Below are 14,570 nucleotides of genomic sequence, written 5' to 3'. Positions count from 1 at the left end.
AAAAGAAAAGAAAGCAAAAACCATAAAATTTCACTTTGTTGCTAGACAAGTTTTACAGCTAATTTGTGTTTAACAGAATGTTCCAGGTCTGAAGTGACATGCCTTCTCTGGGGATGGAAAGCAGCACCTGCCTTGAAAATATTTCAGATCACAATCTCAACCTTACTCTCTGGGGCATAGCTAAGATGATGCGATCTGGGTGCCAGAAAGGCCCTGGGATAAGCCCTACGGAAAAAATTAGCTTTGTGGAGAGACTCATGACCTGCTAAACAAGGGAACATTTTTCCATGCAGTTGAAAATGAGATTAAGTTCTATGATTTTTCACAATGAAATGTCATTTTGCAATGATATTTCAGCGTTATAAGCACTGGTAAGCTTTCTAGAACATAGATCACTAAAAGTCAGTAAAACAGAAAACCAGAATTTTAAGAATTCATCAGGAAATACAATCTTGAACGTGTGTGCTCAGTTCCTGTCACTGTGGCCAGCTGACAAATACTTATTTGTCCACGTGGCATAAAGTAGGCATGGTGTGTACTCAGTATTGTGTCTATTCCAGTGGCAGAGATGAACACTGGGCACTTTCTAAATTACAACTGGGCTGACGACCACCAAGAAGACGCAGAGGGTGTTATGGGAACATGCAAGAGAAGCTAGATCTTGTCTGTGGATGTCAAGAGGCCTCTTGGAGTGAGCCACATCTGAGCTAAGCTGAAAACTTTGGAGTCATCTTGGGCCCATCAGTCTCGCCCCATATCCCCTCTGCCAGAACATTCTATCAGCTCTTCCTTCAAAATGCAGCCAGAATCTGATGCATTCTCAGCACCTCCATTGCCACTATTCTGATCCGAGCACCAGCCTGTCTTGCAGGGAATACCCCCACAGCCAACTAACTGATCCTGCCTCCGTCTTTACCCCTGCAGTCTGCTCCTAACAGAAGATGAAGCGATGCTGTTAAAACCCAAGCCCCGCCACCTTGCTCTTCAGTTCCAAATGCTCCAACAGCTCCCATCCCACTATGAGGAAAAGTCAGGTCCTTACAAGAGCCTCCCCTGCATGGCCTGCAACATCTGCCCCCGCCTCCTGCGCCCATAGTCTCCCAAATCCATCCTGCACTCTTCCCCATCACTCACCCTGGTCTTGTTGCTCCTGGAACAGGTCAGGCCAGCTCCTGCCTTAGGGCCTTTCTACTCTCCTATTCTCTCTGCTGGGCACTGCTTCCCCAGATACCCACAGGGCTCAGTCCCTGCCCCTGCAAATCTTTCCTCTGCACTGATCTCACTGAGTCCTTTCCTGGCCACCCCATCTCAGATGACAGCTCCTTCCAACACACCCACTGCATCTCCCACTGTCTCACATGCTACAGATGATGCTGATTTGTTTCCTGACTGTTCCCCGCCCAGCCTCGCTCCAGGAACCAATGCTGGAGCTGCATTCTGTGTTTGGCTCACTTCTGCGTTGGCAGGGTCTAGAACAGGACCTCCATAAACAAAGCAGGCGCTCAACAAAGAATGTGGAGTGAATGCACTAACCTAGGAGATGATGTGGAACTAATCAGGCAAGGGAGGGAAGGAAGCGTTCCAGGCAGAGGGAACGGCATGCTCCAGGGCCCCGAGGATGGAAGAAACAGGGCACATTAGATGAACTGAGAGGAGTGCAGAGGGCGGGGGTGAAATGTGGTATGAAATCAGGCGGGGGAAGTAGACAGAGCAGGCTGGGCCCTGTAGACCCCGTAAGAAATGTTGGTCTTTTTCTAACGGCAACAAGAGGCCATTAAGGTAGGGAGTGACACAATCAAATGAGTCTTTTACAAACCTCTGGCTTCAGTGTAAGATGCAGATTTGAGGGAGGTAAGAGAGATTGGGGGACCCATTTGGGAGACTAGTACCATAGCTGAGATCACAGACAGCAGAAACAGAGGTTGAAGAAGGTTGATTCCTTTTCTTACTTAGCCAAGTAATTCCCTTATCCCCTAAGCACTTAGCAGATAAAGTTAACAGGTCTGGGTGACTGACTGCACAAGAGGGAAAGTAAAAGGGCAGTTCCAAGATGATGCCAATATTTTTCTTTTTTTGAGATGGAATCTCGCTCCACTGCCCAGGCTAGAGTGCAGTGGCGCGATCCTAGCTCACCGCAACCTCCACCTCCCCTGGTTCAAGCAATTCTCCTGCCTCAGCCTCCCAAGTAGCTGGGATTGCAGGTACACACCACCACACTCAGATTATTTTTGTATTTTTAGTAGAGATGGGTTTCACCATGTTGGCCAGGCTGGTCTTGAACTCCTGACCTCAAGTGATCTGCTCAGCTCGGCCTCCCAAAATGCTCTGATTACAGGCATGAGCCACTGCACCTGGCCTTAACTTGTAAACTGAATGAACCATGGCACCATTCACTGAGCTGCAGATTGAGGATAGCAGGCAGAACACAAGGCACTGATATTAAGCAGTTTTGGAAATAGTGAACTGGAGACAATACTGAGACATCCAAGTGGAGACGTCTGCCTGGCAGCCAGGTATCAGGCTAGAGTGAGCAGATCATGAAAAGGTACAGTATGTATGTCATGGAACAAATGCTGACCCTGTAGCTGACAGGGAATCGAAGAATCGAAAGATTTTTAGGTGAGTGATTGAATAAGATTTGCGATTCTGACAATCACCCTGGCCAGCAGGTAAGAACGCACTGCAACAGATCAGGTGAGTGAGGGGAACCCAAGCAAGGACTATGGTCGTGGAAAAGTAAGCAACATGTCCCTTTTGTCGCTGACCCTTCTCCCACATAGCTGCTTGGAATTTTTCTAAAACACAAACAAAGATCATATCAGTTCCCCACTTAAAATCCCTTAAGAGAAAACCCATACTCCTTGGGACCCTTCATGATTCATGCCTGTGCAGCTTTCTAAATTCTCACCTGCTACCCACTCCCTACTCTCTGTCAAGTTCGCCTAATACACCAGTCTACTCCAGTCTCCATGTTTCTGCTCCTGCTACTGTCTTCTGCCTGGCAAACCCCAGTTTCTGGTTTATCTCTTTTTTGTTTTTTGAGACAGGGTCTCATTTTGTCACGCTTGCTGCAGTGCAGTAGTGCAACATCAGCTCACTGCAGCCTCGACCTCCCGGGCTCAAGTGACCTCCCACATCAGCCCCAAACCAGCTGGGACTACAGGCACACGCCGTGACGTCCAGTTAATTACTTTTTTTGTAAAGAGGAGGTTTTCCCATCTTGCCCAGGCTGGTCTTGAACTCCTGAGCTCAAGTGATCTGCCCGCCTTGGCTTCTCAAAGTGCTAGGACTGCCAGTTTATCTCTTTAACACCTCCTCCACTGAGGAAAAGAGAAGAGCAGCAGTGACCTTGAGGAGCTGGCCTGGTGCTATAGGCCAGGCTCTTGGAAGCTGGCTGGCACCCACAGGAAGGCCATGTTGTTCTCCTGTTGGACATCACGCAGACCACACACACGAGGGCACTCTGCAGCACTGATGACAGGAGACTAAACGAGACCACCTCATCATTTGTCTAAGCAGAGAAAAAAACAAGGTCACCGTGTTACTCGTGGAATACCAGACATCTCTTTCTCCCAGCTGATACAAGTGACTGTGGCTTCTTTACATGTTACAGCTTTAGCCTTACTCCAGCCAAATCTTCTAGAAAAGATTCAGCTACTGGTTGATAGAATTTTCCCACCTCCTTTTTGTACTCAATACAGAGAAAATCCCTTGACCTTCCCCCAAATCACCCAGCCAAAGCACAGATCATAAAGGTCTAATATCCTCTTGGTGATGTGCCCCACAGTTCCTCATAGTGTGACTTTTCCCTCCTTGCGTAAGTAATAACTGCAGACCAGGCGTTCAAGAAAGTAAGTGCCCTGGTCATAGGTTCCATGTGGATGCTGAAGTCACCTACGGTGAAATCATAAACTGAGGTAGAGGACACTCTGGGCCAGGCACCCCAATTTTCCATGAATGAGGTGAATGATCAGGAGAAAGTGAACAACAGCAACTTGCTTAACTACAGAGTGTATCTGGTGGTCTTTACTGGAGGACATCCACAACTGTAACAGTAAAAAAGGATGGTTAAGTTTCTTGGGGGAAGACGGGGAACGGTGGGTCACGCCAATAATCCCAGGGCTTTGGGAGGCTAAGGCAGGTGGATCACCTGGGGTCAGGAGTTCAAGACCAGCCTGGCCAACATGGTGAAACCCTGTCTCTACTAAAAATACAAAAATTAGCTGGGTGTGGTGGCAGGTGCCTGTAGTCCCAGCTACTTGGGAGGCTGAGGCAGGGGAACTGCTTGAACCCGGGAGATGGAGGTTGCAGTGAGCCGAGATTGCCCGGCCTGGGTGACAAGAGCAAAACTCCCTCTCAAAACAAAACAAAGAGTTTCCTGGGGGAGGTTAAGAGAGTCTCATTCGGAGGGCTCCCATTTTCTATGTTGAGCAACAGCTGACATTATCTTGAGACTAAAGAAGGGGTGGAGTAAATCAGAAGTCTGAAGAAAGTCAAAAATGTCTCAATTAAGTATCCGGAGAAATCGAGAGTGAGTTGATCTGAGAAACAAACTAGGATAGTCAGGTTCTGTTAAGGGCACAGGTGAGGTTGGCCGACATGAATTCATAGTGGCACCAAGCCACCCTACTGTGTAATTTCTAGCACCTGTATTCAAGGCAAAAATGGATAGTTTGGTTAAACCAGCATTTTGGGTCTACTAAGACCAAAGGGTAAGGAAGAGAAACACATTGTCAACAGAATTACTAAGGGATGAAGGATGAACTCTAAGTAATCCATTGAGAGATAACAGCAGCGGGATTACCTAAAAGATACAGAAAGCCACTGAGGTGCTAAGAAGCAATGGGCACAGCACGGGAAATAGAAATAACTGGCCAAGCAACTTGGAAAGAGGGGTCGGGGCTAAAGAGTGTTGCGCTCTCATCTGTGAGGCAGTGCAGCATCAGGATAAAAACACAGAGTATCACAGTGGGAATGGGTGACAGAATCCAATGGGAAGAGGTGATCACTGCAGACCAGGTGTTCAAGAAAGTGAGTTCCCTGGTCATAGGCTCCATGTGGATGCTGAGGTCACCTAAGCTGAAGTCATGAACTGAGACAGAGAACACTCTGAGCCAGGCACCCCAGTCTTCCATGAATGAGGTGAATGATCAAGAGAAAGTAAACAACAGCAGTCAGGAGGGCTCCAGCTGGGTGGGAAGGATCTCCATGAAATGAGATGGGGGGACACACAGCTCAAGCCCCTGATCCTGAGATACACAGGGGACAAGAAGGAGGAGCCACGGGAGAGGGCTTCAAGAACGGGATATCCCTGGGGAAGGGTCAGGGTGAAGGCAAAGGGAGGGAGAGAGGGAATGGCTAAGGAGAGGCTAACAGAATAGAAGCAAATGTTGACTATCAGGTGGCAACTGTAGTGGACACAGTGAGGGGCTGGTGGGACGGATGGGTCACAGGTAAACAAAAGAGGGGAGAAAAAAACACTGGGGCACAGCGTAATGGACATCACAAGGAGAGCAGAGAAGGGAGGGAGAGTGAGGTACCATGAGAAGTGCTCAACTGATACCTATTGAGGCAAATGGATTTAGTGTAAACCTAATATATCCAACTGGAAAACTTCTAATTGATACCACAAGTCCAGGATCATAATGACGACAACGATTTGATGACAATGAGGGATGGTGATGACAGTAACTACCAACTCTGAACACCTCCGGTATGCCAAGCACTGCTGGAAGCACTCCACATTTCACCTGCAGAGCAACTCTCTGAGACAGATCACATCCTCCCTATCTCCAGAAGGACTCTGTACAAAAGGAGGAAGCAAACTAAACAGAAGTAAAAGAATTACAGGTGCCACAGAATGCTGACTGGCTTTTTATTTTATTTTATAGCTATAACTCACTCAGGACAGCAGGAACCACCCTGATTCATAGCTACTGCACATTCAGCAACTTTAACCAAACGATATTCAGCCTGGAGGGGAATCAAAACTAGCAATAATAATTTACTGAGGGTTTTACTTTGTTCCAGGTCCTCTGCATCAATAATCTCATTTAATCCTGATACCCAAAAAGAAGGTTACCTTTATAATCACTGCTTAAAAATGAAAAGACTAGGCTGGGCATGGTGGTTCATGCCTGTAATCCCAGCATTTTGGGAGGCTGAGGCAGGTGGATCACCTGAGATCAGGCATTCGAGACCAGCCTGACCAACATGGTGAAACCCTGTCTCTACCAAAAATACAAAAATTACCTGGGCATAGTGGCACACGCCTGCAATCCCAGCAACTCAGGAGGCTGAGGCAGGAGAATCACTTGAACCCGGGAGGTGGAAGGTAAAGTGAGCCAAGATAGCTGTGGCCAATAGCAACTGAAAGCTGGAGATGTAAAAAAGCTGAGTGTAATCCCCTCAAATTCACAAGTTTCACCAGGGACTGCCTCTAAGACTTTAATACTTGTGTATTTATTTAATCAATCACCACCTACACAGACTACATGCCAAACACTGCTCCAAGTACTCTACTAATATTAAATATCATTTTTGTCCACACCCACCTACGATGCATTATTACGCCCCCCATTTTACAGATCAGGAAACTGAGCCACAGAAAGATTAAGTAATTTCCCCAACTTTATACCGCCAATAAGTGGCAAAACTCAGTTTGACAGAGTCTAGCTCCAGAATCCATGCTCTGAATGGCTGTGGTTAGTCCCCAAGAACCTATAAAAAGTGCAAGGTTTAATCCAACACACTGGTTTTCCCCACTCCACAATCACTACATGGCCTCAGCCTCCTTCTCCCAACTTAAAAGCATTCTTTGCCTTCTTCAACAGTTCACATTCCTCTGAACAGCCTTTTTATCTTCTTCCCCCGCTTTTTTTTTTTTTTTTTTGAGACGTAGTTTTGCACTGTCGCCAGGCTGGAATAGAATGGTGAGATCTCGGCTCACTGCAACCTTTGCCTCCCGAGTTCAAAAGATTCTCCTGCCTCAGCCTCCTGAGTAGGTAGGATAACAGACGCCTGCCACCACACCCAGCTAATTTTTGTGTTTTTACTAGAGACAGGGTTTCACCATGTTGGCCAAGCTGGTCTCGAACTCCTGACCTCGTGATCTACCCATCCCGGCCTCCCAAAGTGCTGGGATTACACGCCTGAGCCACCGTGCCCAGCCTCTTCTCACCTTAAACATCACTGACCAAATTACAAACTCTAATGGCACTGCTGCATTTGTCAGCACTCAATACAAAAAATCATAATTATGTATTTCATAGGTAATCATTCGCGTCCTGTCTCTCTTTTCCAATTAAGCTGTGACTTCCAGTATGTCTGACACCATGTCCGTCTTGTTCTTGGTGTATTCCCACCACGGAATTCCTACTAACCAGCCCAAAGTAAGGGCCTGGCACAAAGTAAGGTCTCAATAATTTTTGCTGAATGAAAGAATAATGGGGGACACTGAATCCTCATGTTTTCTCTTTCTGTGACACACACCTCTGCTGGCTGTGCCCCCATCCCCACCACCACACCCTTAACAGTGGAGACTCAGTGTGGTACTGGCTCTGCAAACAGGTATTGCCTGGCTCTGGGCGGATTATTTCCCCTCGTTGTCCTGAGTTTCAGGTGCACAACAGGGGTCATACCAACTCCCTATAGAATGCAACCTACAAAAGAGAGAGCCTGCACCTCTCATCCTCGTAACCCATCGAGAGGAGCTATCATTTGCTTCACGTTTGCCTTTCCAGCAGCGTTTAGCTCCAAGAAGGCCAAGACCCCGTCTGCCTGGTTCAGGGGCCTGTTCCCATCCACGGTACCCAGGCTTGCCCCCTGCCTGGCTCACAGCAAATGCTCAGAAAGGATTCGCTAACTAAACGAAACCCTGCTCTGCGCACTTCACAGGTGGAAAGAGAGGATCGCGCGAGGCAGGGGCAGCATCCCTGCCGGCCTCTGAGCGTGCTCCTCAGAGGCAGGCCCGCCTCCCACCTACGCCCGAGCCCCCGATGCAGGCCCCGAACCCCGTCCCCCGGCAGGTACCTCTTGCACAGGGAAGCATCTTCGCAGGTGCCGCGCACACCCTCGTCGTCCGCGTCGCAGCTCGAGGTGGAAGAGCAGGAGGTGAAGGACGACTCCCTCTGCCTAGTGGCCATGGGCGTGGAGGTTCCGGGATGCTGTGTCCGCCAGGGACATGGAAGCGGGATCGACAGGCGGCGGGAGACGGCGCGAGCCAGGAGCGGAAAGCAGCAGGCGAGGGGACGAAGCCACCTGGCTCAGCTGGCGAGGCTCAGTGACGCCGCCCACGTCGGCTGCCCCAGCAACCTCTCCGCTTATTGGCTTCTCTGCGGAGTCGCTCGCTGGGCAATTATCCCGCCCTCTCAGACTACGAAGTTGCTCATTGGATAATTATTTTGGCACCGCCCACATAAACCGGAAATTTGGCTATAGGAAAAAGAAACTAAACAGCAGAAGCCGAGTACCGCAATGCTTTCTGGGAAGTGTAGTCTTAGGTACCTAGGTTTCTTCTTGAGGGCCAAGAAATCTTAAAGCTATAATTAACTCAGGGCGGAAAAGCTAACAGAATCCTCAGCGTTCGGGCAAAGGGCAGAGAATCCAGCCAGAAGCAACAAGTGTAAGTTGTTACGTTCAGTCCGGGCTTAGTGTCATTATTCAGTTTTACAAAACTTTGTTGCGTCCTGACTCTGCCAGCGACTGTGCTGAGGGCTTTGCACATAAAATTGCTTTTGAAATGTAGTGAAGGGGCTGGACACGGAGGCTCAGGCCTGTAATCCCAGCATTGTAGGAGGCCGAGGTGGGCGGATCACCTGAGATCAGGAGTTCGAGTCCAGCCTGGCCAACACGGTGAACCCCGTCCGCCCCCCGCCACCCCACTAAAAATACAAAAATTAGCTGAGCGTAGTGGCAGGTGCCTGTAGTCCTGGCTACTCAGGAGGCTGAGGCAGGAGAACCGCTTGAACCCGGGAAGCGAAGGTTGCAGCGAACTGAAATCGCGCCACGGCACTCCAATCTGGGTGACAGAGCAAGACTCCATCTCAAAAAAAAAAAAAAGAGAAAAGAGAAAAGAAAAGTGGTGAGAGAAGTAGTATGCGGAAAAGTAATTCAACTGGAAGCCATGTAGCAGTGATAATAAATGAACTAGCGCTACCAGGCAGCAGCATCAATGGCTGAATCTCAGAAACACGACGTTCAGTGAAAGAAGGATGTCTAACAATACTTTTGTAAAGTTCAAACCAAGTAAAACTAATGTTGTTCAGAGAAAAATACATATGTCGTAAAAATACTGTACAGAAAAGCCGAGGCATGAGAAAAAAAAAAAGAATCAGGATATTCTTTAGGGAGCTGGGAGTGTAGCACAGTGAGAGAGGAGGGAGAGGCAGGGAAGAAGCACCTAGACACATCCTCCGTTTCCCAGGTGGGAGTGGCTTCACATGTGTCTGTTTCATTGTGATCATGTTCAAGATGTTCTGGATTTATTTTGTAATAACTTCAGTACAAAATATATGTTATATAGTCAAGATGTACTGGGGAAGTCGCCTGGTTTCTTGCTGGTCGTGAAACTGTATAGCTGTAATTAACTCAGGGCGGAACAGCCAGCAGAATCCTCAGCACTCCGGCAATGGGCAGAGAATCTAGCCAGAAGCAAGAAGTGTAACTTGTATATGTATAATATATGTTTAATATACATTATAAATAATGTGTTTGTATATTCCATTTTGTTATCTGTCAGTTGTTGGAAGCAGGGAACATATGTACTTTAAGAATTTTGAATTGCACTCATTTTTTTAAAAGGAAAATAAACAACAGAAACCCAGAATACACACCTTGGGGTGACGTCAAATATCAAATGCGAGCTCAGTGTTTAGTGGAGGCACAAGATCTCACTGGTAGCCACAGCAGAAATAACAGGGGAATGGCTAAGGGTAGAGAGCTTTGCTAGGGGAACTGCTGATGGGATGAAATACATCATTTTCTTGGAGTGGTCATTTGCCAAAAAGACAAACTATTGCACAAGCGTCATCTCCCAGCTTGGCAGTATCCGCATTCGATGGGTGTTAGTGGATAGTAAGTGTTAACAGCAAGTATGACGTGGTGTTAATCCCATAGGTCGGCACAGTGAGACTGAGGGCAATTGCAAGAAGGTGGTGGCAGATGGGTCCACACACTTTTGTTGTTGGATAAGCCTTTCATTCAAAATAGCTGGTCAGTTTTTCACTTGGGGTCATCCCAAAATCTCCTTCCAGCTGACCTCCAAGGCCAGCTCATTCCATGTAAGTTCCTGGTTGAGGGTCTGAAAGTTTATGACAGAGTGGGCTAGCTCAGCCATCTCAGGCTAAATGACACCTTAATGCATGAGACACTGCTGAGGTAGTCTTTGAGCCATATCCCAGCCAGAGAAGGTTCACTGCCCACTAGACAGCATCATTTGACAAAGTCAAGAGAAGAGTCGTGGAAGTGTAAAAGCTCTTTGGACATTAATATTGTGGGCCCAAAGCTGGGCAGTTCACCATGGAACTTCTCCCCAGAAGGCTACGATGGACAACTGTTGCTTTGGCTCTCCAGTAGCTCTTTCTTCTGTAAGAAATAGCTAGAGCGTCCAGGTGTGAATCCCAGCACTTTGGGAGGCCGGGGTGGGCAGATTACCTGAGGTCAGGAGTTTGAGACCAGCCTGGCCAACATGGTGAAACCATCTCTACTAAAAATACAAAACTTAGCCGGGCATCCTGGCGGGCCCTGTAATCCCAGCTACTTGGGAGGCTGAAGTGGGAGAATCACTTGAACCTGTGAGGCGGAGGTTGCAGTGAGCTGAGATTGCACCATTGCCTTCCAGCCTGGGAGACAAGAGCAAAACTCCTTCTCAAAACAAAACAAAACAAAAATAGCTAAAGCTTCTTATGGAGAACTAAGCCTCTCTCCTTTCAGTCCACGTGAATCAAGAGAGGCTTCTTGCCTGACACCAGGGGTGGAAACTTACCAAGATTTGGCCAATTGGCACACAAAATCACCTTGCCACGTTTCGGAGGATGGTGGGGTTGGGGGAAGAGCTAAGGAGATTGCTCCAATCAGAATGAATCCCAGGAGTTGAATGGAAGTTGCTCAGTTTATTAGAAGAACTCTGTTCTTTGCCACACTTGAACTTGGGAGGGGCCATCAGGTGTGGCCTGTGTCCCTACCAGGTGGACTCTGAGGCTCCCACCTGGGGGCAGTAGCAACACAACATCCTAACCGGTGGGCGCTTGATTTCCATTCATCGATGTTCCAGTTAGAACTTTTCAGTTACTGTGTCTAGCCTCGTGACCACCACTAGCTCCTTGGGACAGCATGGAGACACTGTTAGGAAAGTGTGCCCCCAGCATCGTCCCAGGAACAATCCTTTGTGTTGTTTGTGGCAAGGAAGGAGACCATCACACATCACCCCAAGAAGATTGAGGACTGGCTCCCTGGCTGTGTCCTAACAGTAATTGTTCAAACAAGGGTGATGATGTTCCCTCCAGCACTGTTCCCCTGCTACTGCTCTCTGTTCTCCTGACCCCTAAGAAGTGCATATCCCTGGCAGTCAGTGGCCTAGTCACTGACGATGAAAAAAATAAAATCGACAGGGAAAGGCATGTGTTGTTCAACTTCTCTCGTTGCAAAACCCCAAACCAACAACCCTGGTCTTTGCTTCGTAGTGTTGCTTGCATTCAGTCAAGGGGCTCGATAACCCCACCTGGACCCCAGACAAAAAATTAACTTACTGGGAGTAGACCCCAGCACTGGGAAGATTGCCTGGCATTCCTTTGGGGAGGAGGATGGTCACCCACGGGACAGACTGCTGGTCTCCCTTTTCCTATAATTTTGGGGAGGATCCACACCACAAGTGATCCGAGTATGGTCACCCCGGGGGAAGGCTGCTGGTCTGAGGAGGTTGGTCAGCCACGGGGCAGACTGCTGGTCTCCCTTTTCCTATAACTTTGGGGAGGATCCACACCACGAGTGATCCGAGTATGGTCACCCAGGGGGAAGGCTGCTGGTCTGAGGAGGATGGTCAGCCACGGGGCAGACTGCTGGTCTCGCTTTCCCCGTAACTTCCCGGAAGATCGACACCACGAGTGATCTGATGGAGACAAAAACCAAGTGACGTGGAATGTGGAAGAGTGGAGGGGACCCTGGAAATACCTGAGAATCACACTAAATTTCAATGTGGTAAATATTTGACCATTATACTTTTGGCTAATACAGTCTGTCTGTTTCAAGGACCTCTCAGCCACCATCTGCCAGAGGGCGGGTGGATGGCGTCGCTGAACCTGAGGTGCGAAGAGCTGGGGCAAAGTCCCGCGGAGGCCACCTTGCTCTGCGCCCTGGGCCTCGCGATCTTCTCCCGATCGGGCTTGTCTGGTCTCGTCTCCGATCGGTCCGGCTCGGCTCGGCTCGGCTCGGCTCGGCCCCGAACAGTCGGCCCCCAGAGCGGGTAGACGGCGCGCCGGAAGTGACGCTCAAAAGACAGGTCAATGGCCCATGTAGTCTCAGCTGCCGTCGCAGACGCCTGTCGCCTCAGTTGTGAAGCCGCGTAGGTGCCATCTGGGTGTAGGCCTGACTGTCGGGCAGAGCCCGCGGGTTGCAGCGCCGCTTCCGTGAAGAAGCAGTTCAACCTCATGAAGAACGTGGCCAACCTGACTGTGGGCGGGTGCGCCGGGCCAGGGGCTGGGACGGCCCCGGACCGGACCACGGCCCAGCCCGAGGCCAGCGGGACCCCAACTGCCGCCCAGTCGTCCCCCGACCCCACGCTGTTGGGAGCCCTGTAAGTGTATAGTAGCAAGAAATAAAGGGATATATGAAAACCAGTCGGATTTGTTTCGTGAATTTCAGAACGCCTACGAGGGTTAGGAGGTGGTGCGGTCTCAATAAACCAGGATTCCTAGGAACTTGACTGCTGCCAAAATTTCTCGACATTTAGAAATTTAGAATTGGGAGAAAAGGATTATGGAGGCACCTTGTGCCAGTTTAAAAAGTCTTCTTCCCCTTGGATTTGGAGACAGATGCTTCTCCACGTTCCTTTGGTACTGCTTGAATGCTTGACAAGAAACATAGGCAAACAATTGATATACGGAAGATATGTGCTTATAGAGGGATGGCTAATGCACAGAACAAAACCTAGCTGTCATTAGATTTAGGGAGGTAACAGAAGCTTCACAGTGGAGAAAAATCTGAGCAGAGACCTTTGTCTTCCGTCTTTAAACACTGCTTTCAAATATTGCTTGTATTGGTTAGGTCTCTTGGTTATAAAACCTAAAACTGCCTTAAGCAAAGATAGGAATTGACTCAAGGTAATTACAAGAGTTCAAGAGTAGAGTGGCTGCATATTTGGCTACATCAGGGGTTTCAGTCTCTGAGCAGGTCGTGTCCACTGGAAGACTCCGAAGTCTTCCAAGCCCCAGAGGGAAAGAATACTCTTCTCCCAGTCACTGTGACCAGAGTCCCAGGATTGGCTCTGAATTATTCTGGGCCGCACACCTCTCCCCAGAAGTGGACTGGAGTCAGCGCCACTCAAGCCGTAGTGGAGGAGTGCTGGTTCTTTAAGGTAAACTGGGGCACTGTCACCAGCAGGTGGCGACAATGGATAATAATAAGGCAAGCAATAAAGATCATGATGTGCTTTTCATAGTCCTGCTTAAAAAAGATAAGATACTGTTTCTTTTTTTTTGAGACGGAGGGTTGCTCTGTCACCCAGCACGATCTCGGCTCACTGCAGCCTCCGCCTCCCGGGTTCAAGCAGTTCTCCTGCGTCAGCCTCCTGAGTAATTGGGACTACTAGCATGCACTGCCACACAAGCTAATTTCTGTATTTTTAGTAGACACGAGGTTTCACCATGTTGGCCACGATGGTCTTGATCTCCTGACCTCGTGATCTTCCTCCTCGGCCTCCCAAAATGCTGGGATTACAGGCGTGAACCACTACGCTTGGCCTGAAAGATAAATTACTATTTCTTAAAAACCCTTAGATACACATAATTCAGTGGACACAGATGGTATTTTGGGAAAAATGGTAACCCAAACAGGAGAAAGGAATACACTGGGATGAGGAACTTGAAGGTACAAGGAGAAAACGTCAAAAGGAAGGAATTTGAGGAACATAACTAAGAGGGCATAGTGCCTGGGCTCTGGTGGGGAGTGTGTCATGCGATATTGATTTCTTCAGTGATCAGAGTTTCCTCTGAAGGTCTGAATGCTTTTCCAAATAGTTGCTTTTAGAAAGCCAAGGTTACAAACCCAAATGCCTAGAGGGCCAGGCCAGTAAAATCAGTGACTTAGGCCAGGAGAGGGTCTCACAGGGCCGGAAGATCAGGACCTAGCAAAGGGGCTCTAGGCACAGTGTGGTCCACCTTTGTAGTTTTCAAGAAGGGCCTGAAATCTGCATTAAACCACCACTCTTACACCCATAGAACTAAACAAAATGCTTCTGTGGGTCACCAGTTGGCAACTGCTTGTCTGGAAGGACTCAGAATTTAACAGTTCCTGTTATTTTCCCTGTGCCTGACCCTGATATTACTCCGTTCTTTGCATTTGTCGAAGAGCAGCTC

The 14,570-nt window shown here is 48.6% G+C and overlaps 1 protein-coding gene across 3 annotated transcripts in view; it reads right to left on the bottom strand.

The window, feature by feature from the left end:
• The window catches only part of LCMT1 (leucine carboxyl methyltransferase 1), a 68,958-nt gene extending 60,626 nt beyond the window's left edge, over window positions 1-8,332 (bottom strand). The window contains exon 1 of one of the 3 annotated variants that reach the window (XM_037740601.1): window positions 8,032-8,332. In XM_037740601.1, the coding sequence (XP_037596529.1) occupies window positions 8,032-8,144 (113 nt within the window). In that variant the 5' untranslated portion in view covers window positions 8,145-8,332. The remainder of the gene's footprint in view (window positions 1-8,031) is intronic. The other 2 variants (XM_037740602.1, XM_017534432.2) reach the window with 2 other exon arrangements.
• Between the last annotated feature and the right edge of the window lie 6,238 nt (window positions 8,333-14,570).

The sequence above is a fragment of the Cebus imitator genome, unplaced genomic scaffold (genome assembly GCF_001604975.1).
Source record: "Cebus imitator isolate Cc_AM_T3 unplaced genomic scaffold, Cebus_imitator-1.0 Scaffold85, whole genome shotgun sequence".
NCBI classification, from domain to species: domain Eukaryota; kingdom Metazoa; phylum Chordata; class Mammalia; order Primates; family Cebidae; genus Cebus; species Cebus imitator.
This window is presented reverse-complemented; position numbering and strand designations above follow the sequence as displayed.